Source organism: Prorops nasuta, unplaced genomic scaffold, assembly GCF_024137725.1.
Source record: "Prorops nasuta isolate Cenicafe-Biocafe unplaced genomic scaffold, Cenicafe_Pnas_1.2 PNAS00020, whole genome shotgun sequence".
Classification (NCBI taxonomy): Eukaryota; Metazoa; Arthropoda; class Insecta; order Hymenoptera; family Bethylidae; genus Prorops; species Prorops nasuta.
The window spans coordinates 1,998,537-2,024,956 of NW_027116817.1; the positions used below are offsets into that span (position 1 = coordinate 1,998,537).

The window sequence follows — 26,420 nt, forward strand, 5'->3', positions numbered from 1 at the left end:
GTTTCTCGCTAATTTCAGTTGTTAATGTACTTATCTCTTTGGATTAATATAAAGATTAATTTAAATTTTAAACTACTTTTCAGGCAACGGCTGAAGCTAATAACTTGACTGCTGTAGCAGAGGCCAAAGATCTTTACAAGCAAATGATGGAAACAATATGTGGTGGTGCAAAACCGTTTTTAGCAAGTGCTCATTTAGAATCGGAGCACCAGCGTTGCATGGACAAAGCGCTGCACTTATTCCAGAACAAAAGGAAAATGGGTGGTGAAGAATTTAGTCAAACTTATATGGAAAAATTAATTAAGGTATTATATGAATAATATATAAGGCATTCCACGTCAAATCACTAAGTTCATGACCCAATCATTTTTGATTTTCTTGAAAATGTTTTACTGTGTAGAACTTTTGCAAAAAAGCTTCTATGTAAACTTTTAGAGCTTTTCATTAATCCTGAAGAAAGATATGAATTTTTGAAAATGCAAGATTTTTATTATTTTGAAGTTTTTAAATGCTTTATCTGAAGAAAAAATTAAGTTATTTTAATATTCAGCATATCATTTTCTTTGTTATCAATTGAATTTTTCTATAAAAATGTGAAATAAAATTCTCCATATTATTTATTTCTTTTTTTATCGAATTGAAGTAAAAATTTTAGTTTTCCAAAGTGAACATCATTTTTCCTTTTTGTAGAAAAGTTACCGAAAATTCTATGACGAGAAACACTACATATTTTTAAGATCAATGTGTGTATGTGTGCGATCATGGAATAATTTCTGTTTTTTTTGTTATCCTTCAAAAGCCAAAGAATTTCATATCTTTTAATTAAAAAATTATTACCTTATTAAAAAAAGTGATTTTCTTCTAATTTAAAGGGAATAAAAGAAATCGAACATCGATCCATGATTACATTAGCCTTAAGAATTGTGTTTTTTTGTCCTAGAATTTTCCAGAATTTTGAAAAAAAAATGAAAAATAATATTTACTTTGAAAGACCAAAATTTTTACTTTGATTCGATAAAAAAATAAGTAAATAATACGGAAAATTTTATTTCACATTTTTATAGAAAAATTCAACTGAAAACAAAGAAAAGGGCATGCCGAACATTACAATATCTTAACTTTCCTTTCAGATAAAAACGTTTAAAACTTTGAAAACATTAAAAATCTTACAATTTAAAAAATTTATATCTTTCTTAAGGATTAATGAAAATATCTGAGAATTTACACAGAAACTTTTTTCCAAAAGTTTGTAAACAGTAAAAAATTTTCACGAAAATCAAAAAATGTTCGGGTCCTGAACTCGGTGATTTGACGTGAAATGTCCTACATATAACCTAGTATTAATATAAGTAAATATTTTCTAAAGGGCATACGATTAAAGCGTGTTAATCTGAAAAATTTATAAATATGATAAGATTTTAAACCAGGAATAGAAAGATTTTAAGGTTCGGCGAAAGATTAGCTTACATTAAGAGGTGCCGTGGCAGAATCATTAGATTTTTGATTGTGATTTATCCATGTATTATTTTATAAAAGCATTATAGATATTGTAAATTTCTGTGAACAATCAGATTGCTATAGAATAATAGTATTTATACAGAAGAATCAGCAGAATTTTATCCTACAACAAAAGAATTTTTTTCTTTTCAAGTTCAAACTGTTTTCGAGCAATGTATATAATATCTATTGCACCTTTACAGATGAATAAATTGCTTAATTGAGGTAACTTACGACTAACCAGAATTAATGAGATAGTCTAATGTCTAATGTGTCTGAGGTCCTACAGGGAGTACCATTTAAAAGGACCCAGTACGAGATCAGGCTTAAAATGAGTGGGTAGGGAGAACGACGACGGTTCATAGAGATTGAGAATAGCGCTGAGGCAAACCAGCCTGTGATGGACGGCTGTCGAAAATCAGATCTCCCCCCGTCACTTCCAAACATAAATCCAGTAAGCTGTTTGGACTATAGAATCTAGAGGGGCGGGGGGCTTCGAACGCCGACGGTACGTACTTAGTACGTTTCTTTATCCCTCTCTCTCTTTCTGTCTTTTATAATAAATTAAGCTATCTTTTATTATAAAAAACAGAGAGAGAGAGAGAGAGAGAGAGAGAGAGAGAGATAAATATATAAACATAAACGTACCAAGTACGTATCGTCGACGCTCGAAGCCCCTCGCCCCTCTAGATTCTCTAGTCCAAACAGTTTTCTGGATTTGGGTTTGAGAGTAAAGGGGGAGGTCTGATTTTCGGCGATCGTTCATCACAAGCAAAGTTTGCCTCAGCGCTATCCTCACTCTCCATCAGTCGCCGATGTTCTCCCCACTCATTCTTTCACAGCCTGATCTCGCAGTTGGTCATTTTAAGTGGTATATCCTGTGTATAATTTTAACTACCTATTCTTAAGAATAAACTAAGTCGAAATGTCATGTACCATTACTTCCGTAAAATATCATTGCTGAGGTAATTCAATTTTAAACTGATAAATCAAGGCTTAGATTCAACGGAAAAATTACTTTACTGTCTCTTTCGTTGATAGCTCCCTTTCAATATGTAGTCAAAAGAAGCTCGTACTTCTTTAATGTTCTATATTGCCATAAGTAAACACATGTAATCACACTGATTACCCATATTACCTCGTAATGTCCTATATTCCTGACCCAGACGCAGTATGAAATTTATTTTCTTCCTATTTTTAAAGGGTTCTTTGAAAGGGCATATTAGGCTGAAAATTATGGACAACAATACGGCACTTTTTGTATATTAATTTTGAAGTCCTTTAATATTTTTGTGACGCGCTGTATGATAAACTCTATCTAATAAGGTAGTCAATAAAGAAATATATTTAGCAATTTTAAGAAAAACATTTTTTTTCGGGGTTTTGAAAATCTTACAGTTTTATAAGATAAAGCAGAATGCTGCATCATTGGAAGAGAAAAATAACTTCTAAATCGGTTTTGAATTAATGCAATGGTCTTGTCTGGAAATTTCGATCTAAAAAAGAACTTGAGGGATCCCCTTAAGAATAAAGCCTTCCATTTTTCAAAAGGACAAGCCAAAAATTTAAGAATATAATTTTTTCGTTATGCCGTAGATTAATTATAGTTTTTGCCCTGTACTTTTTCCATTGGGCTTGCCTAAATGGACTTGCCATTTAAATTAGCCAATTGCTAGGTCAGATTCTAGTTTATAATGAATAGAGAGAGTGATATGGTCACCAAAATGAAATATTTATCAATTCATCAAGGAAATTGTAATAAAATGAAGAGGAAAGCAAAAGTATTTACTAACTTATCTGGAATATTTTCGTACTTAAGGGCAATTCGTATATCAACATTACAGAACAAAATTTTTGTCGCACGTAGTTCCGTCATTTCTTAACCGATTTTGATGTATAGGTATTTTTTTGAAAACGCCAGAAGAAGATCTAGCGACCCACATTGGCCGATTTTTCGAATTTCATTTTTTAAACGTTTTTTTTAGTTTTTCATTTTTTTACAAATCAGCCAACGTGGGTCGCTTTATCTCCTTCTGGCGTATTCAAAAAGGTATCTATACATCAAAATCAGCTAAGAAACGATGGAACTATGTGCGGCAAGAATTTCACTCTGTAATGTCGATATACGGATTCCCCTTAAGAGCGTATAAAACCTATGAATAATTTACGGTAATAACTAAAAAATATTCTTAATTTTGTAACTTCGCCTCTCATAGAATGAAAGAAGACTTCTCTTTATTCTTAAAGAGATACTCCAAGCTTTCCATTTAGATTGAAATTTTGAGACAAGACTATGGGATTATTTGTGTGAAAACCGAATTTCAAGTCATTTTATTCTCTCAATAATATAGCAATTTGTTCTATTTAATAGAACAGTAAGATTCTCAAAAAGTGAAAACAAATTCTTCAAATTGCCTTTTTATTATAATCTATTTTTGTTATTACTTTCTTAGATATAGAACAGTGCTTACCACACGTCACCGAAAAAATCAAACGACTTTAAAATGAATCTACAAATAGCGCCATATAGTTGTCTAAAATTTTCAACTTACTAGGCGTTTTTAGGGATCCCTATAAAAATGTGCAGGAAACAGAATTTATTCGACGCCAGGGTCAGAAAAGTAAAGATGTCAGCAGATAATATTAGTAATCTGTATAGTTTTACAAGGGTGTGTGGCGACGCAGAACGGTGAGAAGTACAAGCTTCATTTGTATATTAAAAGCGAATTGTCAATGAAAGTGGAAGCAAAGTAATCATTTTATTGAATTCGATCCTTCATTTCTCAATTTAAAAATGAATTATTTAGGTAACGACGCGCTTTTGCGGAAGAGATAGTTGAGGACTTTTCGGCTATTTAATTCTCAAACATATATAGTTTAAATTATATACCGCATTAGTGATACACCCCGTTGTATATACACTGCAGGCCAAAAGTTTGGGAGCACTTGGTAAAATTGTCAAAAAGACAGGCTCTTCTTTAAGTGCGTGTAGTTTGGCAACCCTAAGAGGTAGAACAAATTTAAGGGTATCGTCGTGAAGCTTATTAAATTCTGCGTCCTACTACATTGATTTGACCTGAAAAAATCTAATGGGTACCTGTGTTAAAGGAGAGGAACATGACAACATTTTTGACGTCTCTTCATTTATGGATATCAAATTTCAATGACTTGCACCGGGTATAGTAATAGTCTTACGAAGTTGAAATTTAAGCTTTCATTTAAGACTAAAAACATATATGAATTGTTATTTGATCCGCAGTTATTTGAAAATTAGTCGAGCAGTGCGCGACCATCATTTTATCCGCAAAACATTTGCTCGCTAAGCTCTTGAAACAAATTCAGGTCGGTATAAATTATGGGTGCCAAAAGGGGGAACCACGTTTAACTTTTCTTTAATTTGATTAACTACTATTCTACGGGTTCAAATAAATCAATGAAAGCTTAAATACAATTAACATATTTATACTTTTATTGATTGAATTGGAACACGTAGTATTGTTAATAATCGAAATAAAAAAAATTGAAAGTGGTACCCGTTTGGCACTCATAGTTTATACCGACATGCATTTGTTCTTAGAGCTTAGCGAGCAAATGTTTTGCGGATAAAATGATAGTCGCGCACTGCTCGACTAATTTTCAAATAACTGCGGATCAAATAACAATTCATATATGTTTTTGGTCTTAAATGAAAGCTTAAGTTTCAAGCTTTCACGTACTTAAGTTTCAACTTCGTAAGACTATTACTATACCCGATGCAAGTCATTGAAATTTGACATCCATAAATGAAGAGACATCAAAAATGTTGTCATGTTCCTCTCCTTTAACACAGGTACCCATTAGACTTTTTCAGGTCAAATCAATGTGTCTAGGACGCGGAATTTAATAAGCTTCACGACGATATCCTTAAATTTGTTCTACCCCTTAAGGTTGCCAAACTACACGCACTTAAAGAAGAGCCTGTCTTTTTGACAATTTTACCAAGTGGTTCTAAACTTTTGGCTTGCAGTGTATATCGTAATGTAGCGAAGAAATGATAATGACCGTATAGATCCTCTACGTTCTGATTGTTATTAATTAAATAAATAAAACATTTTTTCTCTCAAATTATTATGAAATAGAGTTACGCAGGAAAGGGAAGACGGCTTTAGGTAGGCAGGTAGAGCAAGAAAGGCTGCAAAGGAGGAAATGAAGGAGGGAGAAGATACAGTCGCGAGTTACTTCGAAGAGACAAACTAATATGAATGGCAGAGAGGTAACAATGGGCCAATGCGAGTGTTAGACTATAATTTTCTCTTAGTGTGTATAGTCTCTCTATGTTTGGTCTTCATCCACCAGCGCTTAACCCCCCCCCCCCCCTCACCTTTGCAGTATGCTTTTAACCCTTTTGCGGCTAAAGTGCTTTTCTCCGTATTATAAAAGGAATAGTTATTTTGTGTTAAAAGTAACAGCTGGAATCCTGAGATGTTAAAACAACATGACATGGAAAACGAAGGCATTTCTACTATATTACTCATCTTTTCAAACAAAAAATATGTTAATGAATCACATTCCTATAAATTCTAAACAATAATGCAATTGATCCTTAAGTTATTTTTATTATGAAATACGTACGCCGACTTGTAGTAGTGGCGCTCCTAATAGTTTACGCTTGCTGGCTAGGTCAAATCATCCCCGGATTTTAGTTAAATGAAAAATGTGTATGAGGTTTAAGGGCCTACTTGACCTTCATAAAAATATGGTGGTGAGGTAGTCAATCTTTTACCATATATTTTCACTTGACTGAATGAAGAAGACGATACGATCGAAAAAACAAGCGTACACCTATAGGAACACCATTAACAACGTGCAATGTACAATTCCCTCCCCTACTTAAATTTTTCAGATTATCAGAAATTAATCTTATGCCATGTTTAGAATATTTATCTTTTAGACTGCTGGGGTCTGTCTAAAGTCGCGAGATCTTTGTTAAGATTTTTGACCATAAATATATTATAAATAGCCAAATGGTCATAGATCATATTTAAGCCAGGAGAGTTATTTTCAAAACTATTCACAGATTTTGTAATTGTTTGGCGTAGATTAAATAACAATTGATATCGCTAAAAAGTAACATATGCATACAATAAGAATAAAAGGGTACGCCAGTTCAAAGACGTGTACTATTAACAAAAAAGTTAAAAACTGTAAAAATGACTCGCTTTTCCTCATTTTTTTTATACAACTTTGTAAACGTATTGTTTTGAAAAAATTATATTAGGAAAGAACTAGTTCGTTATAAAATTTCCTATAGGGTAAACTAGCTTGATTATTTATAAGTAAAAAAGCAATGTATAAAATCAATGTGATAAATCAATAGTAGAATTAGGGAAAAGTGAGGATATACTAGAAAATCATGTGAAAGACTTCTAAAAGGACCATAAGGGGCTAATGAAAAAACTAGAGAGAGAGAGAGAAGATTCGATGACAAACTCTCTTCCTACAAAAACAAAAGACTCCTCAGCTCTTACCCTAAAAACCTTTTGTCATGGTCATGGGACATATAGTATACCTTTCCTGGAGAAAGAAAAAATGTCGGGTTCTACATAAAAGACTTCGGAAAAGGAAGATCTAGAGTCCCAAAGAACTTGTGACTGAGTGGAGGGGTCCTGTGTGTGAAGGAGGGACACGCTCCCCCACATTCGCAACCCCCTTACACCCATACAACCTCACCCATATCATAGAACACCTCGTCCGGCACCCTCCCCGCATACCAGTACACCCCTCACTACAATCATAGAACGGCTCATAGCTACACTACTGCCATTATGTTTTTTAAGCCTTGCTTGTATGCAACACTTAACTGTTTTTAATTTGAATCATTCGAACCACACCAGTGTTCAGAAGTTTCTCACAAATGATGCAGACTGTTTCTACATTATCCATTGTAATTTGAAGTAAAAACATTATTTTTTATATTAACCCATTAACGTCCAAACTTTCTGAATTTTCACTAAGTTTCCAACGCGATTATTTCATGTGTTATCGGTCTGAAAAAGATTTGCAATGTCTATATTCCAACGTAAAATTTCATGTTTTTTTTAGAATTCGTAGGCAAAATTACGATTCGACTTCAAGGAAAAAAATATGGCCGATATAAGCATGAGAAACGTGAAAATGTTCTAAAAGAAAAATTGATTTTCGCAATGTTATTGCAAAGGATTCCTTAAAACTATGGTCAATGGTGGAAAAACTATTTGAAGTTTAATAGGAAAATTTTTTCATAAACTTTTAATCGCTCTTTTTTAAAAAATGACAGCGAAAATGTAAAAATTGTATAAAAATTAGTACTTATCTCTTTTCGCAAAAAATATTGAGTTTAATGAAAATAATGTCAAAGGATAAAAATATCTTAGAATTAAAAGGAGAGCCTCGTGTAACACCACGAAAAATTAGCAGATTTTGGGATTTTTTTTCTGGGGTAAGGGAATATATAATCGAATTGCTATTTTCGCTGTTGATCGTATGTATTCTCAAAAATATTCTCATATTTTTTTTGTACTTTAGTTGAGTTACAAAAAAATATTTAACTTTAATGTTAAAGTGTCTGCATGAACATCCTCAAACGGAATAACATGTAGCTGCCCTAAAAAGCCAAAAAAGTCATGTTTATCTTTTGTTAGTACAATCCTAATAAAATTTCCCTCTGGATGAAACTCGTTTCATTGAAAACAAATGATAATTTAAACATAAATATCAACTGTGAGAAATAAAGTCTAATTTTGACAGTTTTTTTGTTCATCTTTAAAACAGATTACTAAATATTATTTCGTAAAATATTTTTCATTTGAGATTCATCTATAGGGGAATTTTATTATCTTTAAAACAAAAAAATTTAAATCGGTTGAGAACTTTTCGAGTTATGCGTCACGCTAATTTGGAAAAAGGGGTTTTGAAAAAAATGCGTTTAAAGTTTCCAGTAGGAAAGAGACTTTCAGCTGACGAACGATAACAGGATCCATAACTGTTGACTATAACAAATATTTTTACCAAACTTATATGAAATATAGTCTCAGACAATGTATGAAAACAAGGTTTAACCGTACATAGAGATAATGAAAGCTATTGTTTCTAGCAGAACAGTACGCTCGCAAGCAATATTATTGCGTGATGCACATCTACAAGAATCTCTATAACTATGTACTCAGTACGAATTTTAATGTAATATTTTAGAGGTAATATCTTTAGGCTATGTACTATCCATATATGAAAAAAAAAATCGATTTTTAAAACTTATTACACGAGGCTCCCCTCTTAATTGAAGAATACTCCCAAATTTTTTCAGATTTTTTGGAGATAATTTTTAGTCTTCTGAAAAATTGCCAAATTTAAATATTTAAAAAACGTCTCCAAAATATCTTAAACAATTTAAGAGTAGTCTTCAGTCAATTCTAAGATATTTTTATTCTTTGACAATATTTTCATTAAACTCAATTGTTTTTGAAAAAAGAGATAAGTACCGATTTTTTAAAAAGTTTTACATTTTCGCCGACATTTTTTAATTATGAGCGATTAAATATTTATTAGAAAAATTTCCTATCAAACTTCGAGTAATTTATCTACCATTGGCCATAGTTTTAAGATGAATCCTTTGCAACAACATTGCGAAAAAAATCGAGAAACATTTGTTTTTTTTTAGAAAATTTTCACATTTCTCATACTTAAATGGGCCATATTTTTTTTCCTTACAGTTTAATCATAATTTTTCCTACGGATTCTGAAAAAGCACCAAATTTTACTTTGAAATATAGTCATTGCAAAACTTTTTCAGACTGATAACACACGAAATAATCGCGTTGAAAACTTAATAGAAATTCAGAAAGTTTGGGAATTAATGAGTTAAAATATCTTGCTTTCATAAAATCTTATTCACTGTCCTTACATATTCATTTATATGTGAAGAACAATATGTTTAATATGTATTCTTATACTTTTTTTAAACTATGTCACGCGTATCCTTCCTGTGCATTATGTCAAATTTCAAAACGGTATTAGTATATAATTTTTTACTGTTTTTCTATTACTAAACATAGCACACGAAACTGAGTTTTTGATAATACTTGCGCAATGAACTTATTTTACAAAGCGAAGTAGTACAGGTAGGGGAGACCGGGGTAAAATAGGGTACCGGGGTAAAACAAGGACCTATTAATATAACATAAACTACATTTCTGATTCAGTCATTAATGAAGGTATGTTATGGTGCCACTTGAAGATATTTGTCAGCAAAAATTTGTAAACATTGGCGCTTGATTACTTTCCAAACGCTTTATTTTTCATTTTTGCACATAATTCTTAAAAGTTTCCGATAATTTCGAAGTGTTCAGTACAAAATTTGGACTAATAGAGTAAATTGTCACTTAATTTGTAATATTTTTAACTATAATTTCGTTAGTCGTATTTTTAATTTACATACGATATATGTCGGTATAATATTTAAATACACTTTGTATGGTTAAGGGGCAAAACCGTACGGGGTAAAATCGGACCTCATACCTTCATTAATGACTGAATCAGGAATATAATTTTTGTTATATTAATGGGTTCTTGTTTTACCCTGGTACCATATTTTACCTGGGTTTCCCCTAATAAATGTATTTATTGTAAAGAAATATGCGCATTAACAAAATTACAAGAAGGATGAGTACAATGCATAAAAAATTTTAAATGGGCTCATGAAGGATGAACTGACTAGAAAATTGAAGATTTACATAATTTCTCATGTAATACATGCTAAGTTTGTATCAATTTTTTGTATCCAATTTGAATCTGTGGAGTACCCTATTTTACCCATGGGCCGGGGTAAAACCGTAAATTGTTATGTTTTTTTTAAATTAAGATTTGATTGATCAAAAATAAAAATAATTATTTAATTTTGTGTCACCACTTTAAAGAAGGTTTATATTAAATCAAAGTCGTTTTATTTTCAATTTTTTAAAAATAATAACCTAAATATAAGCCTTTATCCTTAAGGGTACCGTTTTACCCCAGTCTCCCCTACAAGCAAATTCGTTATTTACTTTGTTAATTTTTTTTCATACGATCTCCTTGAAATATATGAAGATGTAAGTATTCGTAATAGGTTCACAAGATTTTTTAATATTGAAATAAAATACCGATAATTGGATTTCTCTCGTTTTGCTATATCCATTAAAAAAATCATGAAGAACAAAGCAATAGAAACTAGGATATTGAACGCTGTAGCGATCACGTTAATTTTGAACGCGCACGTGCATGTTTCGCAATCATTCAGTTTTGTCGGTAATGTGGCCGGTTTGATGCTATTAATTGAATTTATCTACAAAACTACACGTTCGCCAGCTTTCGAATAAACATACATACAAAATTTAACAAAAATTGTATTAGAATTTATTTTTGTTTTTTTTTTACGTTATGAATAATTTCAGAAGTAAGGCTTGCCGAATTCGGGAGTCATTATATGAGGATATATATAAAGAAACGTAATGACTTTTTTTTAAATTATGTGTCTCTTCATGAACTATTTTCCTACTTTCATGTTATTTATTCTAGCAAAAACGCTTCATGGACGAATTTATTTATTAAAGAAAAATTGTTCTATCTTTTAATTTCGCTCTAAAAGTGGATAATAATTAAAAATTTAATATTGTAGTGATTTTATATAATAATGTAGATCTTAAATAATGTTTAAAAATATCAGCGACTCTTAAGATGGATATCTTTAGCCCTGGGACAAACTTTAAAAAAATAGTAACTTTTTCAGCCTGTTACTTTCTCAACAATCGAAAACTATTGCACCGAACTTAATCAGCTTTCGAATTTTGATTAAGTATACTTTTAAGTAATAATATCTAGAATTATTGAACAATCACAGATAATTTGTTACCTTTAAAATGAGCACTCAAAATTTAGGTCGATTTTCATCTTTTATTACCCTACTATTATTCTGTATATAAACACAAATATGGCGTACAAACAAGTTAATAAACAATCCTATCTTATAGGAAATTTTATAACGAACTTTTCATTCTCAATATCTTTTTTTCTTAATAGTATATATATAAAGTTATATGAAAAAATATGCGAAAAAATGAACTGAGCAATTCGACGGGCGAAGCTTGATCGCAATTATGCAGAAGGTCTCGTTCGAAAGATTACTTGGTAGTACCTCTAGAGTACGCAAATGTCGCCACAACTTTCAGCGTCTATAATTTTTTGACTTTATAGCCAATGGCTTGGCAACTCCTGTTGCTGCCCATACTTGTCATAATTTTAGAGTGTTGATACTGGATTTATACATTATTCTCTGGGTGGGAAAAGAAACAAATGTGAGTTTTTATATATGAGCAATTCACCCATTCGGGAACTGGTTAAACCGACGCACATCCCAGATTTTTTTTATATTCTCAGATCTTGTACTCTTTATCGAAAAATGATTCTCTAATTTTTTTCAGAATTTTTTATCCATTATTTACGACGTGGTTATATTGGAAAGTTTTTAATTTTAAGTACGTCCTATTTTTTAATTAATTTTCTATACTTTTTCAAATAACTTAATAAATTTTTTTCACACATGATTTACATGTACAAAAATCTCACCTTTCCAGTGGAATAATTGTTTTTCTAGTAACATCACTTTATACTGAAGAAAGTAGCGATTAAAGTATAAAAATCAATTTTTCAGGAAATGCGTATTTTTTTTTTTTTTTTAGTATTTTTTTCGTAAAGTTGAGAAAATTTCACATGGAACCTGTAACTTTCAAAATGAGATCCCTATTAAAATTCGTCGAATCGATAATAATAAAATAAAAAATAAAGAAATAATAAATAGTTTACCGCAAGTATTATGGATTATCTCGATTCTTAGGGACGTTTTTTCCAAGTATGACACTAGAGCCTGTAATATTTATTCGAAATGACTTAATTGTATTACTGTAAGTGCCAGTGTCTTTGCGAAAAAATCGGGATTACGTAGGAGTACCAGATTAAATTTTTTTAATTGTAGTAATAGCTCCCCCAATGTGTTTTTTCTACTCGGTATATCATTTTTTATTTTTAAATCAACTTCAAACCTACAAATTTTAAACTTTAAACTTTCAAAACAAGAGTATATTTAGGGTTGGGGAACAAAAAATTTAGATTGGTACTCCCACGTAATCTCGACTTTTACGCAAAGACACCGGCACTTACAGTAATACAATTAAGTCATTTCGAATAAATATTACAGGCTCTAGTGTCATACTTGGAAAAAACGTCCCTAAGAATCGAGATAATCCATAATACTTGCGGTAAACTATTTATTATTTCTTTTTTTTTTATTTTATTATTATCGATTCGACGAATTTTAATAGGGATCTCATTTTGAGAGTTACAGGTTCCATGTGAAATTTTCTCAACTTTACGAAAAAAATACTAAAAAAAAAAAAAAAAAAAATACGCATTTCCTGAAAAATTGATTTTTATACTTTAATCGCTACTTTCTTCAGTATAAAGTGATGTTACTAGAAAAACAATTATTCCACTGGAAAGGTGAGATTTTTGTACATGTAAATCATGTGTGAAAAAAATTTATTAAGTTATTTGAAAAAGTAAAGAAAATTAATTAAAAGGTAGGACGTACTTAAAATTAAAAACTTTCCAATATAACCACGTCGTAAATAATGGATAAAAAATTCTGAAAAAATTAGAGAATCATTTTTCGATAAAGAGAACAAGATCTGAGAATATAAAAAAAATCTGGGATGTGCGTCGGTTTAACCAGTTCCCGAATTGGTGGAATTGCTAGGAATAACGTGGAGAAGGATAGAGCTATCCTTTACTAGACGATACGCCTAGCGTATCGCTGCCCCTCCCTTCCCCGCTCACACCAGTCATCTTTGGTCAACTCTTGTCCTCTTTCTCTTACTCTCTCTCTCCAACCGCGGCCAATTAGATGCATCTGCCCCCACCATGCGTTCTAAGTCCTCTTTTCGAGCTGGGGCGCCTTACGTGAAACACCCTGTATGTATATATATATATATATATATATATATATATGGGAGGGAGTGACCTTTCGAACGAGACCTTCTGCAGAATTGCAATCAAGCTTCGTGTTTCGTTCTCCGATCACTTGGAAGATGTTTAGAGTTAGTTTACATACATCAGTTTTGTATAAGCCTGAAAATGTTTATTAATTCACAAAAATTTAATAAACCTTTAAAGCTATTAATCTTATGATTCTCTTTTTAGAACTACCGCTTCCGCAGAAGTGTTTTTGTCGCTTACAATTGGTCTGTTATAAAATCTGTTAAACTCATTTGAACTTTCCGACCATCCTGCAAAGCTTTTTATTACACTAATATCGGCTCCTTTTTTCAAGGCACTCGATGTAGCTGCATGTCGCAAGCTATGTGGAACAAACTGTTTGCCTACCCCGCATTTTACTAGAAAAGCTCTTATCCATCTGGTTATGGTGCCTTGTACACCTTTCTACATGGTTTTTTGGTTGTGGTAAACAAACTGTCACATTGCTCACGCAAATCCTTTGTAACTTCTAAATATCTATTTAGAGTATTAACGATACATATAGCTCGGACTTTCCCGTAAATTTCGGCAAAATTAACAAAGGTTGGAAGGCTCCGGATTTAGAATTTTTTACCTTCTAGGGAATCTCTATCTCGTAGCTTCTAGCTGTCTCAATAATATTACTAATTAGAATAAACGAAAATGTCTGTTTTCTGTGAGCCATAATTAATGCAAACAGCATGACTAGCTTATCAGTTAACTCTGGAAGATTCAATCTCTCCAAAGGATATAATTTTTCTAATGCTAAAAGAATAGGATCGAGATCATAAGTTCTATCATATTTGGACTTTGCCAGTTTATTATTGTAGATGCGTTTAAGCAATCTATTTATTATATGATTTTTACCTACTCTATCGCCTAAAATTAAAGATAAGGCTGCTCTACAAGTATTCATTGTGCTAAAGGACGCCCCGTTTCAGTATCTATCGCACAGCTAGGAAATTATACTTTTAATTTCTGGGTTATACATATCATAGTTGTAATCTTTTTACAGTAGTTCACCCAATCCACAAGCGGTTTCGAATATTATTTTAAAGCAGTCTCTGAAACCGATTGAATTAATAACTTAATGGCTCTGTCCTCAAGTTCTTCCTTTTTATAAGCATTCCAAACAATAGTCCGGCCATCAATCGCAGTTTGGATGCCAATGGATGTTGCATCGCCCTACGTGGAGACAGTAATAAATTATTATCCGGTTGAAAATTAATAGGCTCTCCCACTATCATGGCACTCCATAATGGATATCAGGGTTGTGAAGGCCAGACTGATGCAACTAATACACCTTGTGCTGGGTCATTTGTAATTTTTTGTAAACGTTTTAAAATTAGGGCCATTGGCGGAAACGCGAAGAATTTCCATGCACTTCTGTCAATTGTGAATGTATCTATACAATATGCTTCCGATTCTGGATGCCATGAACAATATCGATCACATTTTTTATTCAAGCTAAACGCAAATAAATCTATTTCAATCTCACCGAACTTGTCAGTAATTTTATCGAACGCCTAGTTAGACATTTCCCATTCCGTATCTACATTACTCGTTCATGATGCAGTGTCTGTTTCCATGTCATCTGTACATGCAATATAAGAAGCGAAAACCTATAGATTTCTCGCTTCGCAGAATTGCCAAATTTTTCTGGCTATTTTGTTTAATATTGGGTATTAAATACCGCCCATTCGGTTTATACACGATATTGCAGTTGTATTGTCAATTCATAATAATAATTCGCAATCACGATTAGTACTCGCAAAATTGTTTAGCCCATTGAACGCTGTCAGTAACTCTAGGTAATTAATGTGATTCAATTTTTCGTCATCATACCATAAGCAAAACCGACTTCCCCGTTACTAGTAATACCTTAGCCTAAAGGCGATGCATTAGAAAATATCTTTAGTTCATATCTGTTTGAACAAATTTTATTGTTACTAAATAGGATTTTATTATCACACCAATCCAAATCAACAGAGAGAGAGAGATAGAGAGAGAGAGAGAGACCGTGGTATTACCATTTTTGCTGAATAATTTAAGATATTTCAATCTTTCCATGCTTATCGTGTAAAGCCATCCATATTGTATGGCTGGACAAGCAGCTATAATGCATCCAACTAGACTTGCAAACTCTCTAATAGAACATACACGTTTACTTCTCAAATTTTTTATAAATTTAACAATTTGATATCTTTTTGTCCCTGGCGATTCAATGGTCATCTCTGATGAATTTAAAACCATGCCTAGAAACTGACAGCTATTCTCTGAAATTAAACTACTTTTCTCTCTGTTGACAATAAAACCTAAGGACTCTAATACACATACGATTAAAACTAAATTTTTCAAACAGTCATTGTAAGTACTTCCAAAATTCAACCAGTCGTCCCAATAAACTACTGATGACAAGCCCTTATTTCTTAAGAAATTAATTACTGGTTTCATAATTTTAGTATACAGGGTGTATCAGCAATGATTGCTTTTAATATTAACCACATATTCTTGGGATCAAACCAAGTAGAAAAGTCCTATACTATAAGGTCCGGAAAAGCATCATTTCTGAGATAAATCAATTTTAAACCGATGAATCAGGGCTTTGATTCAACGGAAAAATTACTTTAATTTCACTTTCATTGACAGTTCCCCTTCAAAACACAAAAGAAGTTTGTACTTCTCCGCCGCGATCCGTATTGTCGTAGACACATATACACACACTCACGTAACTACGCCAATTAATAATATTACCTCCTAATGTCTTACATTCCTGATCCTGGTGCTAATGCAATTTATTTTCTGGCTATTTTTAAAAGGATCTTCGATAGCATCCATTTAGTTGAAAAGTCTGGAAAATAATACGGCGTTATTGGTAGATTAATTTTCAAGTCATTTTATCTTTTCAGTAACGCGACATATGAACTGCTCTAAGGTAATCAAAAAATAAATATTATATTAAAAAAGCTATTATAAGAAACTGTGTTTTTTCTGTTCTTGGAAATGTCACTGTTTTATCAGATAGAGGAGTTTGCTGCATCATTGGAAGAACAAAATGGCTCGAAAATAGATTTTCAAGTGAGGCCATAGTCTTCCCTCGAATTTTCGACCTAAGTGGAAAGCTTGAAGGATCCCTTTACGAATAAATAAGCCTATTTTCATTTTATGAAAGGGACAATACACAAAATTAAGAATAATTTTGTCTTTATGCCACAGATTTTCTATAGTTTTTGCATTTTTACAAAGTATCTGCCTAAATGGACTTGTCAGTAAAACTAGTCGATTGCTAGAACAGATTCAAGTTTATAGTGACTACAAGTTGATAAGGTTACCAAATGAAATATTTTACAATTCACGAAGCAAATCGTAATAAACTTTAAAAGAGAAAAGCATAAGTATTTACTAAGTTATCTGAAATCTTCTCGTACCTAAGAACGTGCAAAGAATATGAATAATAATCTACAGCATTAAAAAAAAATTATTCTTAACTTTGTAGCTTATCCTTTCATAAAATGAAAAAAGGCTCATTTATTCTTAAAGGGATCCTTCAGGCTCTCCACTTATTAGGCCGAAATTTCTAAATGAAACTATGGCTTTACTTGAAAACCAAATTTCGAATCATTTTGCTCTTCCAATGACGCAGCAAACTCATCTATCTGATAAAACAGTGGGATTTCATAATCAAGAAAAAAATACAATTTCTTATAATAGCTTTTATAATATAATACTTATTTCTTGACTACCTTAGAGCAGTTCATAAGTCGCGTTACCGAAAAGATAAAACGACTTGAAAATTAATCTACCAATAACGCCGTATTATTTTCCAGACTTTTCGACTAAATGGGTGCTATCGAAGATCCTTTTAAAAATAGCCAGAAAATAAATTTCATTAGCACCAGGATCAGGAATGTAAGACATTAGGAGATAATATTATTAATCGGCGTAGTTGCGTGAGTGTGTGTATATGCGTGTACGACAATACGGATCGACAGAGAAGTACAAACTTCTTTTGTTTTTTGAAGGGGAACTGTCAACGAAAGTGAGAGTAAAATAATTTTTCCGTTGAATCAAGGCCCTGATTCATCGGTTTAAAATTGATTTATCTCAGAAATGATGCTTTTCCGGACCTTATAGTATAGGACTTTTCTACTTAGTTTGGTCCCAAGAATATGTGGTTAAAATTAAAAACATCATTGCTGTTATACCTTGTATAAGACTTTCCGGCGCTCCAAAGGTCAAGAAGGGTGAATGTTCTCTTTTTCTTCCCTCTAGTAGATAACATCAATTTCCACTTGCTGAATCGGGGCTCACGCTTTGCGCACAAAAAGCGTTATGACGAACGTGGGCAGGAACAGGAGTTGCCCATAGAGTCAAAAAATTATTGACACTGAAAGTTGTGGCGACATCGGCGTACTCTAGCGGTACTACCAAGTGATCGGAGAGCGAGATACAAAGCATAATCAGTTATTTTTCCAGTTGTAAGGTTTTTGGAAATAGCAAAGCTCTTTGATCTGGTATACCTTTCTATTTTTATTGTATATATGTATATGTTACTCCTTAGCGGTTTCAACTCTTATTTAATTTACTTTAAGCATTTGCCATTACTGTATCTGATTCTTCTTGACTAATTTAACACTTCATTTGGATGGAACACCGTCAGTCTAAAAGTTAATTAATTCCATAAAATAGTTAAAGAAATAATAATCATTCATATTATTTATTCGCAGGACATGGACGATGCTTATGCGCAATTTAAATTGCATAATGAAAGTAAAAATATTTTCAAAGCAGCTAGAACCCCTGCGGTATTTTTTGTTATATCTGTTACAATGTATATATTATCTGGGATTTTTGGTCTACTCGGCCTATATACAATAGCAAATATTTGCAATTTTGTCATGGGCATTGGTTTACTTACTTTAGCTTTATGGGCATACATAAGGTAAATGTGAATTAAGTATAAATTTTCAATCCAAATTTTATAATGATAATGAAATACTTTAGGTACAAAGGCGAGTTTCGAGAGTTTGGTACATACATAGATCATTTGGCAAGTGTTATATGGGAAAAAGTAAGTATCTTTAATGATAAACATAATTAAAATTTTATTGCTATAAAGAATATTTCAATATTAACCTGCTTTTCTATTAAGAGTAGTTCTGAAACTATTTTATTACCACCACTCCTTAGAAAATTTGCACCAAGAAGGGTGATTTTATCAATTATTACGATTTTTAATTTGTTAATACAGGATGAAAAATAATGCGTCTGATGTCAGGCTAAATAAATGACATTGACAACGAAATTGCATTAATATAAATATAATAACATTCCTATTCACAAATTAATTGCTGTTTAAAAAATCGGTAAATAATCTTTTAGTGACAACCCATATTCGTACGCCTTTTTAATACTTTCTGTGAATGGACAAGATTTAATTTAAATATTTTTTACTACACACACACAACATTCTCACTCCTTACACAAGCATTACAATTTTCTCAGTTTTATTTTATTATAGTACACAATCACTTATTTTCCTTATTTTAAATTTCTTTTTCATTTCAAAGTAAAATCTTCAAGGTTCCCATTAAATAATTATTTGATCAAATGATTGATATCTTCAACATGCCCACCAAATAGCTTTGATGGTATTACGTGCTTCATCTCATAAATTGATGATAATTGTTTAATTACTAATTTTAGGACAACCTCGCGAAATAATAAGTATTTAAAAAACTTTTTTGTTCATGGTGAGGAAAGAGAGTAAGTATGCATGAAGAATGAGAAGAAGTAAATTGTTATATTTTTAATGATTGAGATTTCTGTACACCTACTGTATAAAATATATGAATTCATTTCAGTACTTTACAACAGATTCGGATAAACTATTAAGACTAGTGAAATAAAGTTGAAGAAGATTATTTGTTTATTTTCACGATGGCATCTTACAATGAATATATCTTTTTTTTCATTTTTACAGCGATAAACTGTTTTTTCAAGCATGACATCAACTATAGCATTTACGTCACAAATTTAGCAAATTAAAAACCGTAATAACTTAATATTATCTCTCCTTAGAAGGAAAAGGCGAATATTCGAATCCCCTCCATACTAGAAAACATACTTAAGTACACAGTGCCGTGCTAGTGGTAGTATTTTAATTTTAACCATTGATTTCCTTAAAATCTATAATTAAAAATACTGCTATCTTAAATTTTTCCTAATTTTGATTCGTTGCTTAATCATTATTGTGCACACGAATTACTGTGACCACAAAATGGTTTTCAAACATGCTTGAACGATTGACTTCTAGCACGTTTCTCGACGATAGAAATATATTTTAAAGTGACACTTGATGTCCTTAACCATTTGATCCACAAGTTTGTAAACGATTTGGACCTATTTACAGGCAAATTTGCACATGTATTAGCTTAATAGCTTGTATGACCTTGCTTGACCTCTTCGGTGCCAAGAACAAGTAGATCGATTTTATACAAATAGCAAACAAATTTGGCTGACTATTTCAGTTACGAAAATGCGTATGTTTACCAGTAAATAGTAACCTAGTCATTCATGAGCTTATGTATAAAGTGGTTTAAGTTAAGTATATTTTTTACCAAAAATATTGGTATAAATTTTCTGAATAAACGTAGTTTTGATCATATAGGGTCAGTTCGACCCCACGAGTCCTTGAAGATACGTAACGAAAATGTGCACAGTAAAGATTAACTGCCTTATTTCTTATTTAATCTAATTCGGTTTTGGAGTAGATGGGGGGCTGATGTCCAAAATCTACCAAATTCTTTCCCTCTATGGTCTATCAGTAAATGGTGTATTTCTTCTTCCTAGTAGAATTACTCATACAAAGGTTTTTTCTGAAGCTAGCGTTACACAACGAAAATTATTGGCTCGAATAGAAACGATTTGACAGTACAAATTAATGGTTTATATTGTAATATTCGGTTTATCAATTATATTCAACATTCAATTTAAATTTGCAAAGTTTTAAGCGATTCTAAAGTAAAAAATATATCTTTTTTAAATTCTGTGAAATATGATCAACACGAGGAAAACTACACTGGAACAATAACATCAACTCCCATAAAGCACCTAGTGACATAAAAACATCTTTTAGGTATCTTTTAGACAATTGGATGACTAAAAGATGTCTATAAGACAACTTTTAGTCAAGTGTGCTGTATGGGCTATTACACTGAATTAACATTTAAGCTGTCGGTAAAGTCACTATAGTAGCTTTATAGTAATCTCGGTAATGTTTTAACTACATATGTTATTTATATTGACAAATCTTTGAGAAAAAAGAACCATTATTTCTATTGAGAAATTCCAGCAGTCAAAATGTTAAAGAGCGGGATATCAATAAGGCTGTTTTTAGTTTACCTCAAAATTATTTATACTGTCGTATTTTACTCTTATTTATTTAGCTCGTAACTTCCTAGAACAGTTAGTGATTTCTCAAAACGTTCAGTTTCAGTCTTTGCAAACTTTGTAATTTGAACACGCTTAATGTGATTTATTCCATGAATCAGTAATAATAGGATGCTTAAAAAATGAGTTTTGCAGGGGGAGATTAGTAATTTATCATGGTGTTATGCAATATATTCGAAAAAAAAAATGCTCATTTCAATAACATAGGACAGTATAACTAAAAAATGTAATTTTTTAGCTCGTTTAACCTTAATTATACTGGAAATTTAACGTGGTAATTAAATTTGGGTGCTAAATACTAATTCAACGTGTCAAATTGATCGAAAATAATGTTAAAATTTCAAAAGGGGGAAATAATATTAGTCTGTGTAATTAATTATCAGCAGTATATGCCTTTTAAATTAAAATGCAAAATACACATGCTTTATTTTGCCCAGTGCTGTAAAACAAATAAATAAACAACTGTATTCTACTTTTTATAGTAAATTTCCGTTTAATTTCCATTTTGCGAGACCAACGATGAAAATATATCTAGGGTAGGACATGTTTTTTGACCAATTCGCACTATGTTGAAGCGTCTACGGTAACTAATTTATACATAGCAGATAATGCAAGCAAATATCAATACTTGAAAGGAAAAAATTGAATTTTTTCAAATCTAATTTAATAGCATTCAAAATATTATCATTGCTTTAATTAAAATATAACAAACATAATGATACTGAACAGAGCATAACCGATGGGATTAGTGTAGTTTATGTAAAAGACGGTTGTGTATATTATAAAGACTAAAAATTATCTAATTTGTCGTATTTTATATAATTCCAGTCGCTGCATTATTAATTAAGCGATTATAATATTTTTATTGATAATAAATTGAATTTAAAATGTTTAATTTTTCTCAATGCATATTGTTTTTTCTTTTTCTATCTACTGTGTCCGGGTTAAGTCTGTCTCATACCTATGTAACGTGTATTACCACGGCAAGGTAGTCACACTATAGTTGGAAAAGAGTAATCATATCACCTGTTCTCATCTAGTTTAAGCTTCTCCCACACCTATCCTGCACGGGATAGCACACGGCATATCAGACGCATTAGTAGAAAGCAGTTGCCAAAAATTACTCTTTTACATCCAGTTTGGACCAAAACATAATTGTTATATAATCACAAGTATATTATGGTAGTCCTTCATCATTGACTACTGAAGGCGTATATACAGGGTCCATCAGATAAACTTACCCAGTATCTAAAAGCATCAAAATCGCGATGGCGTAAAATTAGCATGCTATTGGTTGAAGATAAGAAGAGAGGGATGACTAAGTGATTTGCGATCTCTCTCTTTTTCCCGCTCCTATTCCCTGCCCCCAAATTGATTTCATTTGTTATTGAAAGAGATGGTTAAATGTGAGCGTCAGCGTAAGAGATAGAGATAGAGATAGAGAGAGAAAAAGAGAAAGAAGATACCAATTGTGTTGTTTTAATCATTCAACCCGTTTAATCATCTCTTTCAATAGAACATGAATTCAACCAGGGGGAGTGGATGATAGCAGTGAGAAAGTGGAAGACCGCTAATTATTTGATCGTTTCTCTCTTTCTGTCCTTGATCAATAGTATATTTATAACCTACCATCGCGAATTAGCACTTTCAGACGTTAAGTTATTTTATCTGACGGATTACCTTTACATTGCGATAAGTCTATCAATATACAGTGATTGTGATTTAATCTGGTCAAGTGGATAAATTTAGCAATAGGCAAGGATTTAAAGGCTAAAATTGTAATATGTTTATTTCCTGTCGCCTTAAGTCGAGAAGTAATTTGTTTTAAAATTATTATGTTAGTGAATTGTATACATTTTTACGATCAAAATATTTTTAGGTTTAACTGAAGAACCAAGGTATAAAAATATTATATATTGTAACGTTGCGTTCCCGCAGCGTTGCAATAGCTGCCATCTAGCGCTTTGCTAACCTCAAGCGCTAGATAGGCGGGTCGCGTGCGAACTAGGGAATTATCAACCGATAGGTATTGATCTAGGATCGAAAACTTGTCGGGTCTCTAGTGTCGGGCGATGGGTGTAGCGGGAAAGCGGCGGGACAGGCGCAGGGCCTGATCTGCTTCCGCGAACTGCCCCGACACACGTAATTTAGATGTCAAAGGTGACACACCGTGCCGAAGAGTCCCCGCCGCCGATATAACTTCGCGACCGAAGCCACAGCCGCTATATAGAAAACCAGTGACAGTGATAGTGCAGCGACTGCTGCCCGGCCGCGAACCCATACCGGACAGCGGAGTGCACCGGCCCTAAGGGCTAGAATCATGGCGAGAGAAGGAAAGAGAGAGAGAGAGAGAGAGAGAGAGAGAGAGAGAAAGAAGAGAGCCAGCCCTTGAAAGCTGAAGTAAGGGTGATTATTCGTTTTGTATTAAAGTCCTGTGACGTCCCGGGGTGTGCTAGGGCTCTAGGGCTCGTAGCACCGATCAGTTTTGTAGGGAACCGCCGGCCCTGCTCATCTGTCACGGGTAAGCGGGAAACCTAGCGGAGTGTTCCTTCCGTCGAACCGATAACGAAAGCATATTGTGTAGAAGCGCGAAGTAACCGAGTGTCCGCGATTGCATATATTCGTTGTGAGTTTGACCGTTGACAGGATCGTTCCCTTGAGTTGGTTTAAGGCCGCGGACTTAGTATAATCATCGTGAGGACTCGCGACCTTAGACTCCCAAACGTAAACAATCCGGGTCATTGTTGTGCTTGAGTACGCGGGAACGGAGTAAGTGCGAATTACCGTCGAGTGACGTGCACGCTCGGGGATAAGGACTTATCCGGGTAGCGTCGCGTGGTAGTCAGCTTAGGAATCCGCCGGTGGCGCGCGAGTACCGCGCGATTCGGTGGGGACCACCGCGAGCGCCGACTAGTGGCTCGAGCGCGAAGTTAGCTACTATGTCATCGGGGCTTCAGCCGCGTTCGCACAACTTAGGCCGCGTCCACACTTAGGACCTCGCCTAACACAATTATAACGTGTAAGGAGAACCGGGTATTGTATTGAGCACGGAATTTATAATAAAGAGAGTTTAACCGAAGTTGAGGAATTATTGTATTAGCACCCCCTCCCCTATATTCGCGTACGAGGGTTAGAACCCCCTCTGTATAAATAAATATTCGGGTATTATTAATATTACATCGAAGGCGCCCGGGTCTTGTAGGAAGTCGCCTATTGGGACGCGAACGCGATCGGTGAGGGATCACTCCTCCCTCCCCTTCTACGCTATCCCTCGGGATAGACAGTAGTGTCACAATATATACCAAAAATATTTGTAATAGTACCTCATTTGGATATATTTTGATGGCAAAAATATACATAAATTATTTATTAACAATGATTATAAAACATTTTCACTATTTGCACAAATTCAAGTTTTTCTAATCATCTAATCTGAGAATCGTACTATGCTATTACACACTGGATATAGGTATGCGACAGACTTATTGTAACTGTTCTGTCGTACAGGTACGTGTTGAGAACCCCTATGTTACAATCTTTAGTCGCAATCGACTGTAGAGTTGAAATCGAGTTTAGTAAAAAAAATAGTTAGGAATGACACGTGATAAATTATTGAAGTAATTTGGTAGAAACAATAAGTGCCTATTAATCTAATATTGTCCCGAATGTAGCAAAACCATATAATGTGTCTATCTGAAAATTTCTTGCCTGCCATATTGAGCTTCCAAGCTATACTCTATCCAGAGAGATATCACTACTCATTTTTGAATAGTTTTACTTGTTTGATTTGCAGCTCCTTTTCGGTGGATTAAATAATATCTATATATAAGGTATGCCATGGAAGATGCATCATGACCGAAGGCGTAAAGAGAGCGCGTGGCGGAGGTAAAGTCATATGATTGGCTGAGAATCGAGAAGGGGTGATGGACCATGAGATGGAGAAGTGGAGATCTATACGCTTGAAATATCCCCCATCCCTCAACGTTACATATCGCTACATCATTAGTTGAAATCCCTCTCTATCTCTCTTTCTCTCTAATATTTATAAATTATTCTTTCTGTTTCTCCATAGGGGAATCCTGGTCTTTCTCGCAATCAATGCCAATTCTTAATCTTTGTTATCTATCTATTGAAAAATGATGTTGAAAAGATAGTTAATGATTTTAAACTATGCAATAAATTAATAAGTCAAAAATAAGGAATTGGCAGTGATAGGGAGAAAGGATCATACCACAACCATGGTAATATATAAAGAGAAATTTGGAAATAAATAAAGGAATAGATTGATACAGAGTGAAATTGTGAACGTTGATGTAGTGTTAAAAGAGGGTGGGAAGATATGCCAAATGTATACCAACGTTTAGCTCTCCCCTTCACCATCTCTTACTCACTCTATCTCTTTCTATCTTCAATCAATCATATGCCTTTAATTATCCCAGCTACGCGCTCTCTGTCCTCTTTTGGTCCTGGTACGTATTTGGCGATACATCCTGTATAAGCTTAATAATTGGCAGACTGAAATAATTTAGTAGAGGGGTTTTCCTTTATTTCAAAATGGTCAGATTTCGGAGTATAGGATCGATTATTTCGCAATTAGAATATGTTAAACTATAAGAATATAGAATACTAGGCGTAGTAAATATTTAAAAATCTTAATTAACTCTGAAAATACGAAATCTCAAAGTTAGGATTTGTTCGATTTGGGCCAAAGTGCCTATGTTTTGATAATTCATACCTGCACTGAGAAAAAAATATAGTGTTATCAAACGAAACGTAGTTGGCTCAACTATGCCGTGAGGTTAAATACGGCGAATGAAATATAGGTTTTGCTTCAACCACCAGATATAGTTGAGAGGTTTCGTTGTCTCAACTACGCGAATAAATTAATATAATAGATTTCGTATTCATAGGTATGTTTTAAAAGTGTTGTAACATGGTTAAAGTAATTTCCTATTACTTCATAAATAATTAATTCAAATACTAGGAAGATTATTAATTTAATTAAAAATGAGCTTCTTATGATATAAATGAAATGTAGGATATAAAAATAATTACTTTGAAAGAATAGATAAAAATGTTTAATTGCAGTAATGAAATATAACTTTGAACCAAATAAATTTATAATTGTATAAATTTTTGTCACACACACACACAGCAAAAAACATACGTAATATCAGTAACTTTGTATGAAATTATCTCTCTCTCTCTCTATCTTTTTAACTTTATATTATTTTAAATTTGTATAGATTCTCACATACACGTGTAGATTAACATAATTGTCATTGGTATGAAAGGTCCTATAATATCACAGTAGCATATATATATTTTTTATTTGATTTATAAGTGTATATATATAGTCACAACTTACCTTCTAACTGAACTATATAATTTTTCCTTGAGAAGAAACCACAACC

At 32.8% G+C, this 26,420-nt stretch overlaps 1 protein-coding gene across 6 annotated transcripts in view; it reads left to right on the plus strand.

Moving 5' to 3' along the window:
- atl (atlastin GTPase) overlaps positions 1–26,420 on the plus strand; it is a 202,578-nt gene that overhangs the window by 111,855 nt on the left and 64,303 nt on the right. For all 6 annotated transcript variants that reach the window (XR_010823805.1, XM_066739260.1, XM_066739259.1 and 3 more), the window contains 3 exons: positions 84–305; positions 18,282–18,496; positions 18,559–18,625. Coding sequence is in view for 5 of the 6 variants with exons in the window: in XM_066739260.1 (XP_066595357.1) it covers positions 84–305; positions 18,282–18,496; positions 18,559–18,625 (504 nt within the window). In the remaining variant the exon portion in view is untranslated. The remainder of the gene's footprint in view (positions 1–83; positions 306–18,281; positions 18,497–18,558; positions 18,626–26,420) is intronic.